A 23,910-nucleotide genomic window follows, 5' to 3' on the forward strand; every position below is an offset into this window, starting at 1 on the left:
ATACTGAGAATTGGTGGGGTATAGTACAGAAATACTTCAGACCACTAGATTGTTATTAGTTGTCTAAGTTCACTGCCTCCCATTTTCTTATTAAACAGCTTTCCATAGGATGACTTTTGCACTGGAAAACACAAATTTTTAAACCTGATCTATTCTAAAAGCTGTCTTCATGAACTGCTTCCTTGTGTACTGCCTCACGGTTTACAGCTGAGCCCTTCTCACAAAAAGAACAGAGTCCTAGCTCACAAAATATATCTTACCTGAGGAAGAGAGACCAAACCCATTGAAATATACAAGTGACCAGTACAATTTATCAGAATTTTCTGAGGTTTGGATGGAGAAGACACCTTATATATTTTCCACATATTTACATGTGTTTTTCTTAAAGAAAAAATGTAACTCACAACTGTTGAAAAACCTAAACCACACACACACTTGAACTGATATATTCTGAAAAACAACAATTTGTATAATATTACACTATCATGCTTTTTCTGGCAAATTACCTTCATGTTTTAATCCACACTGCTTCTGCTGTTGTGCCAGCTGCTGCTCACTTTTCTTGCAAATGTAACATCTGAAAACAAAAATACCACTCAGTTCCTGAAAAAAGAACTATTATTCAGTTCAACTTCTTTGTTTTACCCAATCATTACAAGATCTCCCTACCCCAAGATGCAGCATGGCCAACTGGCCAACCTAGGAGGCTGGCCTTCCTTGCAGCATGGACACAAAAGGTACAGCTTACTCAGATACATCTGTTGTCCACCAGGATCCCAAAGTTCTTTTCGGCAGAGCTGCCTTCCTTGCCAGTCAGTACTATTGCATCAGACTATTCACCCATGATGTTTACCTCTTCTGAGCTTCAGCAGGTTCCTACTGGCCATTTCTTCAGCCAAGGGGCCTCAGAATAGCAGCCCTGACTTTCAACATGTCAACCACTCTTTCCAATCTGGTACCATCCATAAAACTGCTGAGTGTGCACTCTCTGCCACCATCCCAATCCCTGATAGTGATATTGCACAGTATTAGTGCCAGTACTGGTCCCAGAGGAGCACCATTAATAATCAGCTGCCAACAGGTCTTGGTTCTCACAACCATTCTAACAATCTTCCCAGTTCTCTACCCATCCACTAATCTAGACCACATCTCAACGTTTTAGTTTTAAGAATACTACAGGAAACAATACCAAAGGCCTTGATAAAGTTCCCACTCATCCATAGGCCTTTGGTACCCGTAAGTACCGGTAAAGCCTCGGAGAAGACAACATCAGTGGAAAGTGGGGCAAAGGAGTAATTTTCTATTACTTTTCCCTATCTTTTATCACTACGTACCCCATACTACATACCCCAGCAGGCCCACAGGTCCTTTAGCCTTTAGCTTTGATTGCTATACTTATATAATCCCTTTGTAAGAAGTAACACCCTTCACATGACTCACTGATTTCAATTCCACCTGAGCTTTGGCTTTGTCAGCTCCATCCCTGTGTGTTTAGGCTATGTCTCTGGCTTCTTCCAAAGTAAACCATTCCACTTGCACCTCCCCTTTACTTCTCAGATACTTGCTCATTCATATTGGTTTTCTATCAATCATTCTTATTCAAGTTTCTGCACATCAAAATGGGCTGCTCTTTTGCTTTGAGAAATTACCAACTCTCTTGGGCCTCTTTGTCCTCTGGGGCAGTCTCCCATGGAATCTTGCCACGATTCCTGAATAAACCAAAATCTGCTCTCTGAAAGTTCAGAGCTGCAACTCTTCTTTTTTCTTGCTTACTTGTCTCAGGATTTTAGACTCTGTAATCTCCCAGTCACCGCTGCTCTCAATTTTCACATCCCCCACTTTTCTGTAACAAGACCAGCAGAGCACTTGTCCTGGTCAACTTGTCAATCACTTGCACCATCACTGCCATCACCACACTCCAGAATACTCCTAAATGGCTTGTACCCAGCCCTATTTCCCTTCCAACAATTATCAGGATGTATAAAATCCCACAAGAGGCAGCAGGCACTCTTTACTCTCTGACTGAGACCTGGATACAGCTTTCTCCCTCTGGAGTTTCTCCTGCATCAAGGCACCAGATGGGTCAGAATAGTTCATTCAGCTAGTACTGGAGACCTTGATCTGCAGTATGTCATAGCACTAACACAGCAGAATCTCAACAACTTCCATGTAGTTTCTGGACAAAGATTCTGGCTCCTTGGTATCCTGCTGTAGCATTTGCTGCTGTAACAACTACTATACCTCTGATAGATACATTCATATATAAAGAGGAATAATAAATGCTGCTGCATAATTTCAAGCAGGTGAAAGCAAAGAGAAAGGAAGGAACACTGGGAGATTCAGGTAGGTTCCCTGGTTGAAGAAACAAGTGAAGAATAACACACAGAATTTATACAGCATTGTAGCTGTCTATAAAAAGAGTGCTAAATAGGGTGATTACTGAGGACATATCCTCAGAACAAGCCATGCCAGCTGTTGTCGTGGCACCACAACAACCACCAAAATTGCTAGATCCAATTACAGTGTGAACATTTGAGAACTTCTGAATAATTATTTCTATTTGTAGAAGCCATGAGGCATCCAGACATTAAATTTATCAACACTAACACAGCACAATACCCTCAGCACCTTGTAACTGGGTACCATGCTGTTATACTGGTCACTGCTCCTCATTTAAAACCGGGGGAGGAGAGGGAACAGCTAACAAAGTCTTACTACATTTTACATTTCTGTTTACCTAATAATATGGTGCTCTCTTTAATAATGTCAATAAACCTTTTTTACTAGCTTGTGTCTTTCAGAGTAAGTGTTCTGATATTACAAACAACATTTCTGTGACATCTATTTATGTACAGGCTGCATGTCAGATATTCAGAGTTAAACATTAGCCTACCCTGTTCTGCAGGTATATTTATCTCGTGGAGATCCCAGTGTGTGTTTTGCTGGTTGAAATGAAATTGTTCCTTCATAGTAATGATGAGTAAGAAAAGTCTTGAAGCCTACAAAAAAATATTAAGCAGCATTACATCATTATAAATCCACATTGCAAACACCTCTGCGTACACAGAATCATAGAATGGTTTGGGTTCAAAGGGACCTTCATGAGAGCTGAGCAGAGGGGCAGAATCACCTCCCTCAACCTGCTGGTCACACTCCTTTTGATGCAGCCCCCTCAACTTTCTAAAATTTGCCAACAGTGCCATTACTACTCAACATCTTCAAAAGCCAACTAACCTTTTAGCTATATATCACTATCAAGTCTTAAAATTGGCCTAATACTACTAAAATTCTGCTTCCGCACCTTCTTTTCCTAACACAAGACAAATCATACTCTCTAGTAGTATAGAATTTATCCAAATATTGGCTAACTAGGCTAAACCGCTCATCTCTATGATTAGTGCTGGAAGAAGAACAAAATTAACAATTCATTCCATCACCTGAATGTCCAAGACAGAGGTGTTCTTAACTTTAACTGACAGAAAAGAATGACAAAATGATTAGCACCGAAGAGATACTACTTCTTAGGTAGATATCACTAGGTCACATATATTCAACACAACTTCAAGGAGTGCACTATAAACATTGTCCCCAAAGTTATGAACCTCTACATAATGTGATCCAATGTACGTGGTACTACAAGGAGTTTAAAATCGGGTTCAGTCTGTTTCTGATGTTTAAAGGCTTCAGAGAAGGTTGGTTTGGAGAGAACATCAACTGTTCTGATACGTTTATGTGCTGACAAAAAATGCAATGACACAAGTTACCTGAGTAGTCATATCTCATTGGACCCATCCACCGTTTCTTTTCACTATCTTTTAATACATCTCCATAAAAACCATAACCCAGCAATGACACACAGTACTTCAAAAACGTGTTGTTATGATGTACAGAACAGACATCCAGAGGCTGACAGTCACCTATGAAAGTGAGAAGTGCAAGGCTGTATTAAGACTTCTTACGTTTGCAGCTGCAAACATGATAGTAACTTTAATGCTACAAAATCTAAAAATATTAAAAAATGTTGTATTTATGTCATATATACATATATATGTATATATATATAACGTATGTCATATATGTCACATATCTTGCTTACACATGCAGAAAGGGAAAATAATTTTTAATACTAATTTCACTAATATTTAAAAAGCATTAAACACTAAGTGAGAAGAGGTCAAAATGCTAAAAAATTATAATGAAGAATATACATTCATTTACCATGTAGCAGTAAGTGGGGATGTTATGGAAGGGATCAAAGTGAGCTATACATTTACCGGATACTACTTAATCCTGTATGTCATTCTATGAGACAATATGTCATGCTATCAGAGGATAATTCAATCTGGAAGGGGCCTTAGGAGGTTCCTCATCAAACCTCTCACTCCAAGCAGGTTCAGCTATGACATCAGATCAGGTTATGCAGGGCTTACCCAGTCAAGTTCTGAAAATCCCTAAGAACAAAACGTATATTGCCTCTTGATGTCCTCATAAAGTAAGCTTTGGAGTGGTAGTGGTTTTGGGTGGGGTAAGTGGGTGTGTATATTTCTGTTTAATAATCCAACTAAAGTCTATCCATCCCTCTAAATTTAGCCCAATGGCCTAAACTCTACATACGCTGAACAGAGTTAACCATAAGTAAGTAATAGAGAAGCACATGTGTAAACTTGCGCAACACCAGTTCCTAAACCTGTAACTGTTAAGCGTACAAGTGATAATGAAATAATGGTCATTAACGCTTACACATCACCATCTGAACTGAAGACTACCTTGCACAACTTTTCAAATTCAGTATTAACAACTGGGTGACTGTGGTTCTTCAGCATGTGGCAGATAGGATGGACTGAATAAGCCAAGCTGCCTTCTTCAGCCCTCGTGCAGTTCAGGTCCTCCATTACTAGAGGACTTCGAAAAGTGGCAATGTTAGCATCTCTAATGATGACGATGTGTCAAAATACATTTACTGAAGAGTAATTGTTTTCCTCCCTAGTTCCTCCTCAAATATATGACTTACAGATGGTAAAAATGGGAAATTATCAGCTAATTCCAGGCAAGCAGAAACTTGGCATGGAAGCACTGAATTGCACAGGACAATTGGGGAACTAATACAAAATGCAACTATTCAAGTGTGCATGCACTTGTCATATAGCTTTCTTTAAGGGGAGGGAGGGAGGGAGGGAGGGAGGGAGGGAGGGAGGGAGGGAGGGAGGGAGGGAGGGAGGGAGGGAGGGAGGGAGGGAGGGAGGAAGGGAGGAAGGAAGGAAGGAAGGAAGGAAGGAAGGAAGGAAGGAAGGAAGGAAGGAAGGAAGGAAGGAAGGAAGGAAGGAAGGAAGGAAGGAAGGAAGGAAGGAAGGAAGGAAGGAAGGAAGGAAAAGAAAAAGTGTGCAATAACTTAGACTGCTTATTGTATTTTACTGTTATTTTCAAAAGCATGCGAGAATGTCGAAAACTTCAGCACCAGATATAAAGCTTCAAAACACTATGATCCCATGAAAACAATGAATTACAGTGGAGAAAGCAATTTATTTTTAACCTCCTGTATTCCAAATCGCTTAAATTGCAGACAAAAATTTTATATTTCAACTCAGCCATTATGTTCAAATTGTATTTCACAGACATACAGAAAGACCTAAATGAATTAGGGGGTTAGGCTATGTTCACCATTTTCATAACAAAACAGTGAACTATGATCACCCACCTACAATAATATGAAGAGCTGATGTCACTGGATCAGAAATGCCAATAGTTGAATAGCATATGCAGTCTGTTGATCCTGAAAAATAAACAACTAGAGATTAATTAATACCCTTTCAAAACAAGTTATTATTGGCACAGTTCTCCAAACTAAAGCACTATGTTCCTTTGGCTTGCCCCTTTCTATTTTATGGAACAAAGTAAATACAAGGATACCAATATTATGAATTAAAAGGTACCTTTCCTTCTCCCTCTCCTCCCCTGCAATAAGTAGAGCTGTTTCTCTCCATAGAAAGTACAAATATTTTCACTACATAACCAATAAATATATAGCAGTTAGTGAAGGGAAATAAGTTAATTCACATGAAAAAAAAAAATAAATCAGGATTACATTACAGCTTTTAAAGTGTTTAAGGGTGGAGGGGAAGGAAGGCAGATGCTGACTCTCCTTTCCTCAAAATTTTTTAGTCACTGAGATCTCATGAAAAGAAATTAACTGATATCCTGGTTTTTGGGGGACAGATCTAAATTCCAGGCTGCCAACATCTTCTCCTCCTCCAGCTGCATCTTAAACCAGAAACTACTGCTTAGTTCCATTATTTGAAAATTAGTAAATCCTTGCATTCAGTAATTAGTTTATAGATAGGTGAGCAAAGTGGATAGAGATATGCCTTTACAGTCTTGAACAAAAGATCTACAAGAAGAAAGAGGGGAAGCTTTAGATTTCACCTATATTCTGTCTTTGTAAATAACTACCTGCAGGCAATTCTGAAGTCAGTACATCCATTCAGTATTTTAGGTGCTGGTTAGAGACAGGAAATTCTCCCTGATCCCTATAAAAAGCAGTCTAAGAGCCTAATGTAGGGTTCTGATTTCTGTTCTGCAGCAGGGACTTGCAAGTTGGGGCCAGACATACCAAAGCACACTCGTTGCAACACCTAACTCCAAATTCATCTTGTAGCTTCTCCCATCCCTTCCCTGAAATTGAATTTCTTTAAAGCCAAGGCTGGATATCAGAAAACAAAGTTACTTTGTCCACATATAGGTTCTCAGATTTGCTACTAATATACTAGCTGAAGAGCAGCTCAGATACAGCATACTTCATTTCTGAGGCCTAATCAAATTGAAATAGAAAACTAAAAGTGGAGGCATGAACAACCACTATTTAAAACGATACTTTTAGTTCTTTCTCGCTTTGAAAACAGTCAGGGCATATACAGCTGTCAACAGAAGCAAAGAAAATCCTTCCCACTCCAACTCCCAGGAAATAGACACCACTTCCCCATACCAGAGAAGGGTATTGAGGGAAGCTTCTATCAATCAAATGTATGCTCTCTACAAGGCTGAGGTTCAAAATGGTGCAAGTGGACCACTAAAAGTATAAGCTGTTGCACAGGAAATGGGACTCCAATTTCTCTCAGTATTGCAACAGAAAAGGTACTCAGATGATGTTATTATGCCACATTTAGCGTTTTATAGCCAAAAATATTCAGTAGAGTTCAGATACTGAAGCTATGCTTTACTGCCATTTTTTTTCAGTTTCATTTTGCCTTCTACACTTGTGAATTTCCATTAAGCAGAAAAAAAATTCTCACTACTTTTGAAAAGAAAAATAAATAAATATACGAGTGGTGTCCCTCAGGGATCGGTACTGGGACCGGTCTTGTTCAACACCTTTGTCGCTGACATGGACAGTGGGATTGAGTGTACCCTCAGCAAGTTTGCCGATGACACCAAGCTGTGTGGTTCGGTTGATACACTGGAGGGAAGGAATGCCATCCAGAGGGACCTCGACACACTTGTGAGGTGGGCTGATGCCAACCACATGAAGTTTAACCATGCCACGTGCAAGGTCCCACACCTGGGTTGGAGCAATCCCAGGCACAGCTACAGGTTGGGCAGAGAAGAGATTCAGAGCAGCCCTGCAGAGAAGGACTTGGGGGTGTTGGTCGATGAGAAAATGAACATGAGCCGGCTTCAGTGTGCACTTGCAGCCCAGAAAGCCAACCGTATCCTGGGCTGCATCAAAAGGAGCGTGACCAGCAGGTCAAAGGAGGTGATCCTGCCCCTCTACTCTGCTCTTGTGAGACCTCACCTGGAGTATTGTGTGCAGTTCTGGTGTCCTCAACATAAAAAGGACATGGAACTGTTGGAACAAGTCCAGAGGAGGGCCACGAGGATGAACAGGGGCTGGAGCACCTCCCGTATGAAGACAGGCTGAGGAAGTTGGGGCTGTTCAGGCTGGAGAAGAGAAGGCTGCGTGGAGACCTCAGAGCAGCCTTCCAGTATCTGAAGGGGGCCTACAGGGATTCTGGGGAGGGACTCTTCATTAGAGACTGTAGTGACAGGACAAAGGGTAACGGGTTCAAACTTAAACAGAGGAAGTTTAGATTGGATACAAGGAGGACATTCTTTCCTGTTAGGGTGGTGAGGCACTGGAATGGGTTGCCCAGGGAGGCTGTGAATGCTCCATCCCTGGCAGTATTCAAGGCCAGGCTGGACAAAGCCTTGGGTGAGATGGTTTAGTGTGAGGTGTCCCTGCCTGTGGCAGGGGGGTTGGAACTAGATGATCTAAAGGTCCTTTCCAACCCTAACTATTCTATGATTCTAAAATAGCCACTAGAAGTAGCCACTAAAAGGTCTGACCTGAACTTTTACAACATTTCATCCAACTTTTCTCATTTCTTCAAGATCTGTTTGCATTCTGCTTCTAGAATTACCTTAAGTCACATTTGTCTTGATGTAAGCAAATTTTCCGCAGTCTTACACTATAGAATCGTAGAATAGTTTGGGTTGGAAATGACCTTAAGATTATCTAGTTCCAACCCTCCTGCCATGGGCAGGGACACCCTGCCGAGGTAGAAGAAGAGGGGCGTTCACTCAAGCTACATTTTAGACTGAAGGCTTATCTCCCTGTAGCATTCTGTAGTCAATTAAAAGCTGATTTATCTGTTGGGCAATTTTATAGAACTTATTTTAATTTCCATTTGTTAACTAGCAAGGGAGGGTTAAAGTTAGATCTGAAGTCTGAAATTAATTCTGAGATTCTGAATAGGAGGCTGGGGAAGACACCAACAGTGTTTAACAATTGCCAAATCATTCCTCTTTCCCAGACGTGCCAGTGGAGTACCAAGCACAAACAGTAAAATACCGGGTTTTTTTTCTCTCTCAGGGCTGGTAGCATGCGGCAACAAAACCAGCATCATTCCTTACGTACATTCTAATAGAATATAACTGGTCATAACACCACACCAAGCATGAATCTAGCAGCACTAGTTTAAAGGTCACTAAAATGTTCATATGACTAAAGATTTGAATCTCTTTGAATACTTCATAACCAAACAGGAATTCTAGACCAACAGGTGGGTCTTGAATACTCTACAGGCTCTAATACCTGTACTGACCAGATTACCCCTGCTACAACATGGATTTAGGTGCTCATCTTACCTGCAGACACCTAAACATAAGCAAGAAAATTTGATTATCAATTTCAAATTGTAACTCACCCTAAAGGGAGTGCTGCAGATTACTCTGCTTGGCTTCCAGCTGCTACTCTAGCACAACAGTTGTCTTGCATAGGGCTAGTGCGTTGCAATGATAGTGGCACCATACCACCACATGTGGATAGCTGAATCCCGAACTAAATGTCCAAACTCTCCCACCTAAAGAAAGCTCTCATCCCAGGTATTTTGGTATTAAGAGCTTACTGAAAATATGAAGTGTGTAGAGGGCAAACTGACTAGTCTTTGTTAAAATACATATAATTACTTTGAATCTTTACCATGTATTATGTATACTAGAGCCCAGTTTCATTACCCATTTTAGCTAAAGTCTGTCTGTTATTAGGAGTTATCACAGAGCCACATAGTTCTTTATAGGCAAGCTCTTCTACATCTTTTCCCTCCCCAAACTTAAACACTATTTTTTTTAAACAAATCAATTTAGTAATTAAAAAATTATCAAGGAAGTCCTTCTTTTTAATCATAAGGAGAAATGATTGAGATATGTATTTAAAATATTAAAGAGTATGTACTCCCCACAAACCATTTTTGCAAGATTAAAGAAAGCAAAGTGATGGACTGCACTATATAGAATACAGCACAGCTAAATCCCCAGATTTCCCCTTTGCATGCAAATATTGCTAAGTTATTTGTGAGTAGGCAAGTTACACAGACAGGTGCTCAGATACCACCTCGCTAGCTTTACTCATAGAACCACCAAAGCAATAAACAAAATCTGATGATTTACTGGTCGTACAAAGAGTTCATGCTGTTGATGCTGCAGACAACCCTCTCACCCCCCCCCCCCCCCCCCAAAACCAGACCCAAAACCAACCAACCAAAAAAACAAACGTAGAAACAAAACCACCAAACAAAAACGGAATCCCCAAAGTGCTGGAATTACTCATCTGAAAAATTATTCAACCAGAACACACACATGCTGTGGGCTTCAAGGTCTCTTTTTTGTGCTTTTACTGATGGAAGACTGCATAGATTTCAAAGAACTGGAAGTCCTAAACTGAGCATATGACAGAAGCAATTCAGCTAGATGTTGATGCTATAGAAAAGAGTAAATTTAGTAAAGAAATAAATACTTTTAGTGCTTCATATGAGATACCGTTGACAAGGGCAGGTGCTTCCACAGCACAAACAGAATCCTCAGAGATAAATTAGTATGGCAACAGGATTCTGTACTGCAAACAGGTAAAATTACTTCGGTGGGGATCCCATACATTTGAAGTATTTTTGTGAAGTCACAATCCACGCCGTCACCTCATCGATAAAATACCAGCTGAGTCACGCTAATGACTGAGTAACCGCATGCTCTTGGGCAAGCAGCATTGAGAATTTTGAAAAAATCCATACCATGACTTTTCCAGGAAGTGACTTTCAAATGACAAGGATCTGACACATTCAAAAGTAAGTGAGGAAGCTGCTGTTACAGGGAGAGATGAATGGCCTGGGCATACAGTCATCGCCCTACTCAAGAGTTTGTACACCTTCCTGTACTATCTTTAGTATTCTCAACTTCTACAGCCACACATCAACGTGCTGATTATAACTACATTGCATGCTTCAATCCATTAGTTTATACCTTGACCACAATGAAAACGAGAGGGATCTGGATACACTACATACCTAATTCAGTATATCAATTCACACTTTGTATCTACACTTCACTCCATCTTCCCTAGTGCAAGGAAGATCTTCCCCCTATCCCTAGGGTAGACTTGCAAACTTATTTGTTTTTTGAAGAACAAATGCATTAATAATATGCCACGGCACAGACTGAAGTGAGATTTCTTTGTCCTGCCTACTGAGATCACAAGAGTATTTAATCCAACCCAGGCTCTTTTACTAAACAGTCCTCCAACAGCAGTTGACAGCTTTGTCCTCCTGTTCTGTGCTGAGTTCAGTGAGAACAACAAATTACTTCCGCTTGCTCCAGAGAGTATAATTTTAAAACTAAAACACGTGGATGAAACCACAGTACCACGTGTCATAACAGAAATGATTTTCTGTTTTTAAATTATATAGAGGCACTCTACCACTCTGAATGCAGTAAGAAACTGTGGCTGAATGTGCTTTTAAGGCTAGATGACACTAAGAGGAAGTAATAACTAAACAGAAGTTTTTGTAGCTGTGCTGACTTGTGGTTACCACATCGCAATGCAAAATTTTGTTAGGTTGCTACAGTCTCTAAGTACTTTTAACAGTAAGGCTGTTTACAACAGAACTCAGTCAACTTACACTGGCAGATTAGAAGACTGGCTGCAACTAAGAGAAATTCAGAATTTAAAACTACTATTTGAGTAAAAGCTTTATTCATGCCAATAAAAACACAAGTTATTTCATAAAAATGTACCATAAACCACAAGAATAAATGATACTTTTTAACCAGAAAACACACTAAGGATACACATTTGTTCAAGGAAAAGAAAAGAGGGCCAAGCAGGGTTTGCTCCAGAAAGTCAGTCATGATTTAGAAGCAGCATCCAACATTAATATGGAAAAAAGAGCCTGCACAATGGGATTCTGCTTATGAAATAGAGCCAATTACTCAGAAATGGTTATATAGAAGAGAGCTATTTAACATTAAATCTCTTTCATTTGTAATTTCAAGCCTTTGTGTAAGTAAATTGACAATTTCTGAGCAAAGATTAAGTCTGCTGAACTGTTAGTTTGAATACAGACACTGTTTAATCACAACCGCAAACCACAACCTGCCATGCCTGTTAACACAGCCTGACATTAGGAAATAAATGAAAAAAAAAAGGGAAAAACACCAATTCAGTGCCACCTTACCTGAGGCTCCTGTCCTCACTGAACTTATTCTCTGAACTATGGGTTTGTTTTCAATATCTATTAATGAGATCTTAGGATTTTTAGAAAAAGGTTGGTTATAAAGGACTAAAAAGAGCATCATGGATGAAATTTTTCTAAAAGCATGGTTTATATTTCATTATTCCTTTTGACTTGCTGTATTTTAGGACTGTCAGTTTAGTTTAAAAAAAAAAAAAAGTAGTTTTTAATGATCTCACTTACTTTGGAACAGACTTCTTACACTAGTCAGGGAACTACAGGATCTGTTGGGGTCAACACAGTCAGAGCTCCATTACATCAAGCAAATATGAACTGAGAACAGCTTCACCAAGGACTGGAAAAAAAAAAACCCTCTTGCTGCCTTCCTGACCATCTGCAATGCATGGGTTTGGCTATTTCATATACAATTAAGGTCCCTGTGATGACTACATGTGTTAAGAAAGAGTTAAGATTAATTTGTTCAGTGATTTGACTCCCTTTTTCAGTAAATAAACATTTTCCCATATTTTCAGTAACAGATCATTTTAAATATTGTACAATATACAAACAGATCAAGATATGTATTATCCTCTGTACCTCCAGAAACTTAATTAACAGAACTTCAGCATGGAGAAAATACTTGAAACACAGCACTGATTACAAGGCTGCACCTCATGTTAGTTCAAGGAATGAAGCATGCAGTATACACTCAATAGCAAACAGCTACAGTGGACAAAGCAGATAAATACTGAAGTATGTAAGAGAAGAAAGTGACTTAATGCATGGCAGTCATACTAAAATATCAGTGAAGATCATACATTTTGGTTGGGTCTGGAAAAAATGCCTTAAGAAATTGTTGAAAAAACAAGGTTAATCTTCCAATTTTAACATGCTTATAGTTAATTTCTTAAACCCAAGGAAACAGATCTTAATATTGAGGTTCTGTTTTTTCAATTGGTCTCCAATTATGGTCTCTAATATCACAAGTAGGCAAAATCTTCTGAAATCAACCATGTAAGCAAAAAACATTAGTCCAAGAACTTTGCCCAAATAATGGAAACAAAGGATAAAGCACTTCAAATTCTATGCTTGTTAAGCTTACTATACAAACTAATTTTAATCCAAAGCTTTAAAAAACAAAATCAGAATATACTTATATATAATAAATGCCATAAAGAACCCTTAGTGTGCTACCTTAAAAGCAGAATGAAAAACTGCAAGGGGATATCCACATTGGAACTTTTAGATATCTAACTGTTGTTATACTGCAAGCAGAAAGGGTTAAGCTTCTTCCAAGCAACAATTCAGACTGTTTGGGTTTGAATACATTCTTCACAAAGATACAAGTATAAAATTAGTCACCTAAAGCCTGAGGGTACAAATATACTATTTCACTTGGTGTATTTTTATAACCTGTGCTAAATTTTCTCATAAAGTCTGTGTTATAGTTCTAGTCAGAAGCTCATAATGTTTATTTCATATCACAGTTCTTTAATTCAAATCCCAAGCATCTGACAAGAAAGAGAATAGCATAGAAAAGACACTGAACTGTCCATTTGTCTTCACAGAGTACTCAGAATTGCAGATACTATTAATGAGCTGCAACAATGAATCTAGTCATGGAAAAGAGTCATCTTGTAAGTTCATTCTTTGAGGAATCTTTAGGGACCAATTGGGCAGGGTGAAGTAACGCCTGAGACACCAAATTTAACAAGACTGATACAAAGAGTGCCTATGGTCAATAAAATTGTAAGTTTATCTCCAGAGATCCAAATTTCAAGGATGAGTTTCCTCAAATGCCTCTCAATGACAATAGTCAGGACCATCTGAAAAATCAGCTGACATGGACATGGAGAACTGTGAAGATATAGCACCTCTAAAAAGGGGCAGAAACTGCAACTTGGTCTGGAACTTGAGGACTCTTCCTCAGACATAACCGCCCTTTGATTTCTGTGATGACAACGGGAAGCGGGGAAGAGAGAGAGAGGAAACGTTAGCAGTTTTTGGAGTTTGCCAGACTAGTGGGAGGTTCTCAGTACAATTCTAACTAAATCTGTGGAGCACTTGGAACTGGAGAAATACTTATCAGGTAAGTCTCTGTTCAGTAGATTTCACTCACTATGTTCAGATGAGCAAAGGTACTATTTTCAACAACTTATCTTGTATTAATACACAATAAGCCACACACACTCAAAAGGAGTAGCAATTACATTCTAAAGTTGCACATTAAGATTATTTCCTTCACAAAATACCCCTCCCAAATAAAATGGCATGTGATCAATAATTATACCAGGATACAAACAGTTTAGCTATGTGTCTTTATGGAATATCATTGCTCATATCTTACACCTAAATTCAAGAAGTTATGAATAAGAAGAAATTTCAAGAATAAATGAATAAAGTAAACTGAAAGTTAACCCTTTCTTACCAGCAGGAATTATGCCAATCCTTATATTGCACTGGACTAATGGTGCTTTGGGATTATTTTGATCTATGCCAGAGTCCTTCTGCATTCTTCCAATGAGACCATGCATCACTTCACTGAACATGCCGTCCCCACCAACACAAACAACACTGCCAGGAAACACAAATTAGAATGCACACTAACAGTCAATAAACAACACAGCAAGTGTTCTACTTAGGGCATGCACTGGGCACATCAAAAATAGCTGGTCTATTCTTCTCTTCCTTTTTAATGTGATATAGTTGCCTACAGTCAACTTGGCAGTTACAATCAAGCTACACAACTGCAAAGGCACCTACACATGTCTGTAATGGTAGAAAAAAATGTTGGAATGCAACCTAATATCTTTATCCTCTATTGCTGTGTGCAGACAGACAAGGATTGGTGGAAATTCACTATACATGGGAAACACTGAACAGGACTGTACATACAGCTTTCCAAGTAAATAAAATGGAAATAGCATACCTTTACTAATAGTGAAAAATTAAGCTAATATTTGTGGCTTCAGGCAGAAGTATACTTTACACTATTAATTTAATAGGATATATATTATATAAAAGTCAAAAACCAGAAAAGTGCATGCTTGCATTCTCTTTTGAACATGCTGAGAGCCCAAACAGACAGAAGTCATGTATATCTACATAACCACCCATAGTGAAATGCAGTGTTCTAGATGCTACCAAATGCAAAACTTCGTTTTGCAAACTTAATTCAGGTCAGAGCTGATGCAGCAGCTACACAGATCCACAATATGTTAAAGCTCAGCAGAGAGTCCACAGCCAAGCAAATGCTAGGAAGTAAAAGACTATTTTACAGCAATATATGTTTCATGCACAATAATCAAATGGACACCATGAACTCCAAAAACATAAACTATTTCAAATACATTTGAAAGGCACACATGACAAATTCAAAGCTATGCAGGTAGTCCCCAGCACACATGTTTAGGAATGCATACTGTTATCTATAGAAATCATTTTCAGTGCATAAGCTAATACTTACTCTTCCACATAGTCAGCAACAGACATTGCAGAATGAGCACTTGTTCATAGGACAAGTTAATTTATTTAGTTTGTAAGTATTGATGATTTAAGTCTACTTATTATTGTATTTTCAGCAGAAGCTTGAAAAACCCCAGTCATTTTTTCATGAATGGGGAGGACAGTCTTAAAAATACACACTGTCCAATTCTGAGTCAAGACCTAAGAGACTGGGAGAGAAGGAAGAAAGGATGTTTGTTTTTCATTTTTATAATGAATTTATCATCTCATAGCTTAACTACATTATTCCTCAGCTTTAGACAGTCTCATCTTTCTCTGCAGACTCTAAGAAAGAGGTTGAGTGGACAAAAATTCCCATGTCAGAACACTACTGAGACAGCATTGACCTTGAACTATCTATAACAAATACTATATCCAGGCTGAGAGATGACAACAATATTAATGTCTAGACCTATCAGATAAAGAAGTTCACATACACAATATCAGCATGACCAAACTCAAAGCAAAAATCAGATGTGAAAAGCACGCACGTGAAAGCCCCTAGCAAAGAGCTACTGTAAGAGAGAGCTTCTTAGAGCAATTCTTACGTTCTGGTTTTATTTTTCTAATGGACTAGCATTTCAATTTTTAGACAGATGGTAACAGTAAACTACATATGCCAAAAGACTTCAGGAGAGCCCACAAGAAAAACGAGTTTTAAAAGATCTATGATCCCTTCTAATCTCAACCATTCTGTGAACTATTCAAAAGCTAGGAAAAAAAAAAAAACCAACCTGAAACAGTTTTAGAAAGGCTTGTGCAGTACGTATATGGGCAAGGAAGTGATTCATACATGCCAGACTTATTCTAAACATGGACAATACCTGCATAATATTACAGCATGCTGTAGCTCTACACAGCAATGTATGAAAACCTGCTATATTGCAACTGAATGAATATTTGAAGTAACTGTCTTTGAAGAGAAGCTGTTCTGCCACTGAGCTTTTAGATCGGTACACTTGCCATAAGAAATTCTTTGGAGATTTCTTTGGAGATTAAATGAAGAAACTCATCACTGAATGACAAGAAAGAGCTAATCTAAGAAAATAGGTGAACAACAATTAGATGTAGGAATCCAAAGAAGCTTTTCCTGCACATGTAAGGAGTCAGTCAAACTTGGAGAAACGTGTATTTATGCAGTTCAGCCATTTTTAAAACCTTCCATATAGCTATGTGATCTGTTATTTAAAAAAATAGTATTAATACAAGAACTCCTTCCCAACATCACTGTTCACCACAGAAACACACTTGTATGTGATGGACAAAAACTAGGCTTGGAAAGACAGGCTGTAGTTCCCAGGCTGACTGCCACTAAGGCCTAAACTGAGGATGGAAGAATAATGAGATCCTAAAACGATGCAGTGCCCTGGCCAATTGTTAAGCTCAGTCATGTTAGAGAAAGACCAAACCCCACCCCTCAGAAAGGGGAGGGGGAGTAGTCTAGGAACAAAGCCTGTAAATGTAGTTTCTTACTTCCACAATTTATCAACATCATGACCTCACCTGTCTTCTATAATGCAGATAGATCTGCTCCCCCAGTAAAAGTACTCCGAAAAGATACAATGTGTTTCATTTTTGCAACTTACCAGTTTAAATGTACCTGTCAACAAGCACAACAAAATACTATCTTTATATTCTCTAGTTATAACAGCTTATCTACATAGGTTCTCCATACATTTGCATGATTTTCCAGCTATGTAACTTGCTTCATGTCATGAACTGGAAGCTGAATGACTAGCTTATTTATTAAAATACTCTCCTTCTACAGCAGATTTAATAATGGAATGCAATTTCACAATTCAATTAGGTCTTCTTTAAAACAGTAATTTCACAACAGAACAAACACAAATAAAACCAAACTACATAGCCGTTATTTGAACAGTCCTATATAGCAAGAGGAACTATGTGAAGCTTTTATAAACGGTTCCTGTTTTTCATACACAAGCTGAATGCTACTAATGCAATGTTCTGGACCCATGTCTATATCAAGATCACCTTTACCACAAAACATTTCAGAGTAGCTTTAGGGCTATCAGCAAATGCTCAACTTCTGGACAAGCAGAATTAATCTGACATTCATTTTCTGAACACAGATCTCATGAAAACATTGTGATACTACACTTGAAACTACTGTGTGTTCAACAGGTTTACTGAAACAGGTTAGTTTTCCTTTGATACTCCTTAATGTGGATCTATGGAAAGATACATGCCTCAGAATTTTCAGCTGTTGCAATAAACTATCAGCAATGAAGGGTACTTTTATAAATTAGATACAAGAACAGATCACAGAATATATCAACTAGAAAAAAAGGCAAGTGAGGTTACTTACCCATCATATTTATTAATATTAATTTCAAATAGATTGTCCTTAGCATGGTTAGCATGTTCAGTTACTATGAAGAAATAAACACATTAAAAATTATATATAAATACATTGATATATAATATAGTTATAGACATTTTATTATGAATTACAATTCTATTCATAATGATTCTATTACCAATGTGACTTAACAGCTTGCCCATAAAATGTATTTCAAAGGACTGTGTGCCAAGTAAAGATTTGAAAGACACACTCACTGCAGTACATGTGAGTATTTCATTACGATACTGTACAAATGAAAACTGGTTTTAACAGTGAAACTAGAAGAGAGAAGAAAGGCAGCATCATATAAATGAAGAGCTCAAATAGCTCAGAAGTACCAGAAATTTTAGTTTGGTAAGCAGAAAATTGATATAAGGCTGACATTTTCTGGCTAGCTATGTTTTAATTAGAAAACAGTTCCCCCCAACACTTAGCTTCATTTTCTTAGTAAGAAAAGGTAAGAAACAGGAAGAACTTCAGGTACCCATACGTGTTTTAAAGAGTTCATATTGTGTTTATTAATAAATTAAAATATTCATCACTCACTAACAACATCAGTGGAGATAGAAGCCAGACTGAAGAGTGGAGCCACTTTCTGTTCATAAATCCTCTTCCCTTGTCGTTTTCCTCCATAAGGATTAATATACACAAGCAACTGCTTTGGTCTAGATTCTGCAGTATGGAAAAAATATTACAATATACTACTTCTGTTCACAAAACAAATTTAAGAAGCTATACAAAACCAAACCTGTAAACATCAGAGTGAACACAGCACACTAACCTTTTATAACTCTTTATTAACAATTGCAACTCTATAAATCTTTATCAAAGTGCTATAAAAACCTGCTTCATCTATCCTCTTTATTATACTGAGGATATTGACAGCATTAAACAAATTGGTAAGAAGACAGAAGGTGAAGTTCAGAATAATTTCATCTGACCATGTCTTGCATTCTTAATTATGTTATTCTTGCAGAACTTTCCCATTAAATTACATTAGTATCACAGGCATACAAGACAAAAGGCAAACCAAAGGCAGCAATAGTACTTTTTAGCAGTGGTGAGTGAAGCGCACATAGAAATGATTTTACATTAATTTATTTAAACAACATTCTTGGCTTTTGTAATATAGATAGTGTCCTTATCACGGAAAGGAAATATCTCACTAACTACATACTGCACAGCAAGTGCTTGCCTTATAGTGTGTAAGCCCTTCCCTCCAGAAACCACCTTTGATACTGTTATCTCAAGTTTGTCCAAGTAGTTATAGATTATGTAAATGGTGGTAGCAATGAAAACAATTACTACACCTCTTTACTAACAGATACACAAAATTGTAATGCTTCCTGCACCTCAGGAGCCTTAATTTTTTTTTTTGATAGAGCACAAAGACCTGTTAACGCATTCACATTTCCTCAGGTAGAATTCAAATAATTATTTTAAAAGGAAAGAATAACTGAGTTAAGCCAGCACACCTACATAATAAATCCAGAATGTTTGAAAAGCTTAAAGCTGCCACACATCCAAAGCATCATTCACCCTCTCTGGGAACCTGTTACCTTCTCTGAAATAGTTTGATACCAATAGAACTAACACTTGCACTTAAACAAAGATGACTGCCCAGGCCACATCTCTCACAGATGTACTAAATTGGTGCATAAACCCCATTTTTAATAATATTTTATTATAAGAGAGATACTAATGTTCTTGATTTGCATACATTACATGAGGTAAGATGCATGCTTACAATACCTGTTCAAAAGAACATCTATTTTTAAATGTACATTTTTCATATGTGAGCCTCAAGTACTTGCTTGAGTCACATCGTAGGTGTACTTGTACCCAGTCCCTTCTCCACCTCTGTCTCAGATGGACCTCAGGCCTATGCTGTAGGTAGCTTACCTATAGTCCCACCTCCACCTTCTGCTGCTCCCATCTGGCCTCCCTGGGTGGACCCGATTATCTCATCTGAACAGTAAATCTGACCCACTGCTACTCCACCCTGCATAGATACAGTGGTACTGCATGCTGGATGGTGAGGGCACTGCCTGTGGTATGGTCATCCTTGATCTTCATTCTATCCTGCCACTCTCTGACATCTATCAAGGTATCTCTCAGGAATAACTCCTGCAAAACTCCTTTTAGCTTTACGAGAAGTAGTTGTCCAAGAGTCCCAGAAATGATTAATGGGAGCTCTTACTGCAGCACATTGTTGATGAGAGAGACTGGAAAGGTTAGACAGACACACAAAAAGCCACCCATAAATCTTACAGTTGTTACAATCCTTCTCCTCATATCTCTGGAGTACCTCACATGTCTAAGCTTACATCTGCCTTTTACTTCTCTTATTTAAAGCCTCTGGTAAGCCTCCAATGTGTCCTTATTTTGTGACAATAACTTTCATCTGAGCAAAACTGTAAGATACCTGTAGTCCTGACTGATTAGAGTAAAACACTGCACAACTTGGCAAATATGTGAGATACAAAAGCAGTGATGAGAAGAATGAGACACTTCAACTCTCAGCTCCCTCAACTTTTAAACATAAGCTGCAGATACATCAGAATAATAGGAACTGAGATACAAGCCCGTAAAATGATGCTGAAAATGTTAGTATTTTAGTCAAACTTACTCTGCATTTCAAGTAATTCTTTCAGTGCCTGTATCCACTGATTACACAAGTGCTCATCAGCACACCAAAATGTCACATCACTGCACCGCCAGCGGTGATTTCGAGCTTTCTTCACATAATAAACTGTTTAAATTAAAAAAAGAAAAAAAAATAAATTGGTACAATGAGGCAGTTCTGTGAAATAACCAATGCATTTCTGAGAAACAGCCAAAATATCTACCTTTGGAAAGAAGTGATAATTAACCCCCCACCACACATTTCTGCTAATGACAAAAGCATTTAGAGTGTGAACAGGACGTCTGTAAAAAGTCATGATGAAAAGACTGCTCTAGGTCATTACCTTGCAGCAGAATCTCAAACATAAACTTCTTTTTTTTAAACCAAATACGATCCATTTTCCACAAACTAATTATAGACATAACATAAAAGTTCACTGAGTTTATGTATTATTTTATCCATATTAATGTCTACATAATATAAATTGCCATAAGCTTAAGAGAACAAGCCGAAACGGTCACATCCACTTCCATGTAACCAACAGGATGAATTTAATTTTATACAGCTGAAATTTAAGGGGAAAAAAAATATTTAGAGTTCTCTCGTGCATTAAGAACTAGGCTGGTGAGACAAGAAGTACCCTTATCTCTCCATCTACAGTATCAGCAATCATTGTTACTGAACTACTAAGTGCGATCAAAGTATTCCACAACATAAAGTTTTGGCATGGGAGCAACCACATTTGCAGCACAGAAGTCACCACTCTTTCCCCAAACCAAACAGAAATCTATTTCTGGCACTTGATTTTAAGAATGTAGTCAATAATACAGCGAACCTTCTCACGCACGCATTCTGAACCCAAACATTAAAACCACAAACATGTAGGACTCATTTTTCCAGCCTCTCTTGATTTTCTAGTCAAGTAACATAAAGCGAGTATGTTGCTGCAGAGTCATTCAGCAGCTAAAATGTAAGATGTTTGGGCTTTGCTAAAGAACTAAACCCAGCAAGTGCTCTTAAAGGAAGGGGTTTATTCTCCAAAATAAGAAGCTTTAGATGTAAACGGGCAGACGTGGTTTTGTTTGTTTGTGGGGGGTTTGGTTGTTTTGTTAGGTTTTTTTTTATGTTCTCTGTTTGGTTTGGGTAGGGTTTTTTGTGTTGTTTCACTGTTTTTTTCTGGGGTGTTAATTGTTTGGGATCGGGGTTTTTTTGGGGGGAGGGGGAGGGATGTATTTATCTATTTGCCTTACCTGTGAAAGCATGTGGCTTTCCCATTTTTTGCCATTTGCCACTATTTCGTTGTTTCTTGTTAAGTTCCGTTTCTTCTACAGCAATGATCTCCGAGAGTGGTACGAAACAGTTTTCTGTACAAACACAAGACCCCATACATTAACATCTTAAACCAGCAGCAGATTATTCCTACAGGCAATATGATATAGACATAAAATTAGAGTAGTTGCTCAATAAGCAAAACCAAGAGCAAAAGCAGTAATTTGCTGAATATTTTCAATTTCCTTCTGCCTTTTGTCAAAGCACATAATTCATAAGCACCTATGAAGTACAGCAACTAATATTTCAAATGTCTATGATTTCTCAGAAAATCAAGCTTTCTGAGTATAAAAACTTTTTGCATGAAGCCAAAATCCAGCAACTAATGAAACTGACCCTTCAATGACACCTAGTCCAGATATCTGACAGCAAATAGCACAAGAGGTTTCAAAGACTGTGAACTAAATCTAGTGCAGAGACACTACAGGGACTGTTTGTTATTCTCAAGTAACTAGTTGTCTTAAGAATTCATATGTGAATGCCCTTCTTTCATAAGACTTTAAGTCCCACTAAGCTTTTAAACTTCAAGGCCTCCTAAGAAGCAAGTCCTAGGTATTATGTTTAGGTACTGTTAAGTGTATTTCTCTTACAAAAAATTCGAAACTATTGTTTTTCAGAATTACAGGCCCCTTGCTCTTACACTATGAAAGAATTTCCTCTACCCTCACTCTTTTTTCTTCTAATAGTCCTTCATACCTTCTCAGTCTTCTTAACTCCTGACAAATTGAGGATTTTGTCTCATTTTCATTATCAATTTCAAAATTTCTCTGCTTTTTCCTTAACTCAGAAAAATAAAAAAAAAAGCAGAACTGAAAATACATGCTTTGCATTTATGTACAAATGAGCACTCTGTGCATATATACACATGTATAAAACTTAGTTACATAAGATTATATTACTATTATAATATGTCTTATATATTAACAATTTATCTACCTGTATATGAGAAAAACAAGTATAGAGACTCACAGATATAAAGAGATATTAAACACATAAAATACAGCACTAATACTGCCATTACCAAGTTTTATCCTACATTTCATCTTCCTCCCTATTTTGCAGAAGCACCCCAGTGGTGGTGAGAAATATAAAACAAAGAGAAAAACCTCCTAAGCTCTTCACAGTGCTGACCACAATTCATTTGCCACTAGTTCAATTTTTTCCTGCCCTATTTATTTTAGTCAACACAGTTGTTACCTATTATGATGTCTATTGATATGTCACGGATTTCACACGCAAGGTTGTGTTTTCTGTTTCTTTACAGGTGTTTCAATACTTGACTTGATTTGTATTCCTGTAGGGATTTTATCTTCCCACAGGGTTTTAGTTTGATTCATAAATGTAGCCTCCGAACTTTGCACTAGGGTCTTTTAGGAATCTGACTGTATTCAAATGTTTTAACTACTCACAAAATTAGTTATGGCTTATAATTACATTTACCGTATTTATAGCATGATGGGGAAATGCAGCAGTCACAGAATGTCTTTATAAAGATCCAACAGCAGAGATGAACTTAATAAAAACATTTAACTTGTATTCAGATATCAGTATCATACATATACACATGTAAGACAGTATCAAGTATTTAATACTGGATAGTAACAGTTAGTTTCTCTTCCTAACATTCAGAGTGAAGGTCTGCTGTGGGCTCTCAATGTCATTACCCACCTAGCCATTTATCAGAGTTAAAAAGTACAGAACAGGGATGGAACAATAAATTAAGGGAAGGGAACACATTCTTTAACCTTTCTTTCCCAGAACTGCTTTTAGTTCTCATTTTTCTACTGGCTACGCTGGCTATCCATACGTTACAAGACAAAAGAAAGCTTGTTGCATTTATAAAGACTGCTTTTAGGTGATAACTCATTTTGTTGTTGCTCACAGATTGCTACAAAACCGAAACTAGATTTATATTAAATTTAAATAACAATGCTCTAATGACCAACTTGGTAAATAGGACTATGTATTGGACACTCAGTAGCACGTGTGTTAGAAGCAGCTACAAAAGTCATTGTTTTATTAGGCAGTTTCTGTACAATAGAGAAAGCTGTCCAACTGTACAGATAGCAAATAGATTAAAAAGCACTTCCAAA

General features: G+C 37.8%; 1 protein-coding gene and 1 long non-coding RNA gene across 3 annotated transcripts in view; both read right to left on the bottom strand.

Moving 5' to 3' along the window:
- Window positions 1–23,910, bottom strand: part of LOC133276571 (uncharacterized) — a 787,535-nt gene that overhangs the window by 625,959 nt on the left and 137,666 nt on the right. The window lies entirely within an intron of this gene.
- The window catches only part of CERK (ceramide kinase), a 41,201-nt gene that overhangs the window by 9,573 nt on the left and 7,718 nt on the right, over window positions 1–23,910 (bottom strand). For both annotated transcript variants that reach the window (XM_061467478.1, XM_061467476.1), the window contains exons 2-10: window positions 21,739–21,852; window positions 20,492–20,614; window positions 18,409–18,534; window positions 17,827–17,890; window positions 14,422–14,567; window positions 5,696–5,770; window positions 3,765–3,917; window positions 2,894–2,999; window positions 507–577 (exon numbers count right to left, since the gene is read on the bottom strand). In XM_061467478.1, the coding sequence (XP_061323462.1) occupies window positions 507–577; window positions 2,894–2,999; window positions 3,765–3,917; window positions 5,696–5,770; window positions 14,422–14,567; window positions 17,827–17,890; window positions 18,409–18,534; window positions 20,492–20,614; window positions 21,739–21,852 (978 nt within the window). The remainder of the gene's footprint in view (window positions 1–506; window positions 578–2,893; window positions 3,000–3,764; window positions 3,918–5,695; window positions 5,771–14,421; window positions 14,568–17,826; window positions 17,891–18,408; window positions 18,535–20,491; window positions 20,615–21,738; window positions 21,853–23,910) is intronic.

Source organism: Pezoporus flaviventris, unplaced genomic scaffold (assembly GCF_033815535.1).
Source record: "Pezoporus flaviventris isolate CSIRO_AGI_PZ_B2104156 unplaced genomic scaffold, CSIRO_AGI_Pfla_v1 ptg000045l, whole genome shotgun sequence".
Classification (NCBI taxonomy): domain Eukaryota; kingdom Metazoa; phylum Chordata; class Aves; order Psittaciformes; family Psittacidae; genus Pezoporus; species Pezoporus flaviventris.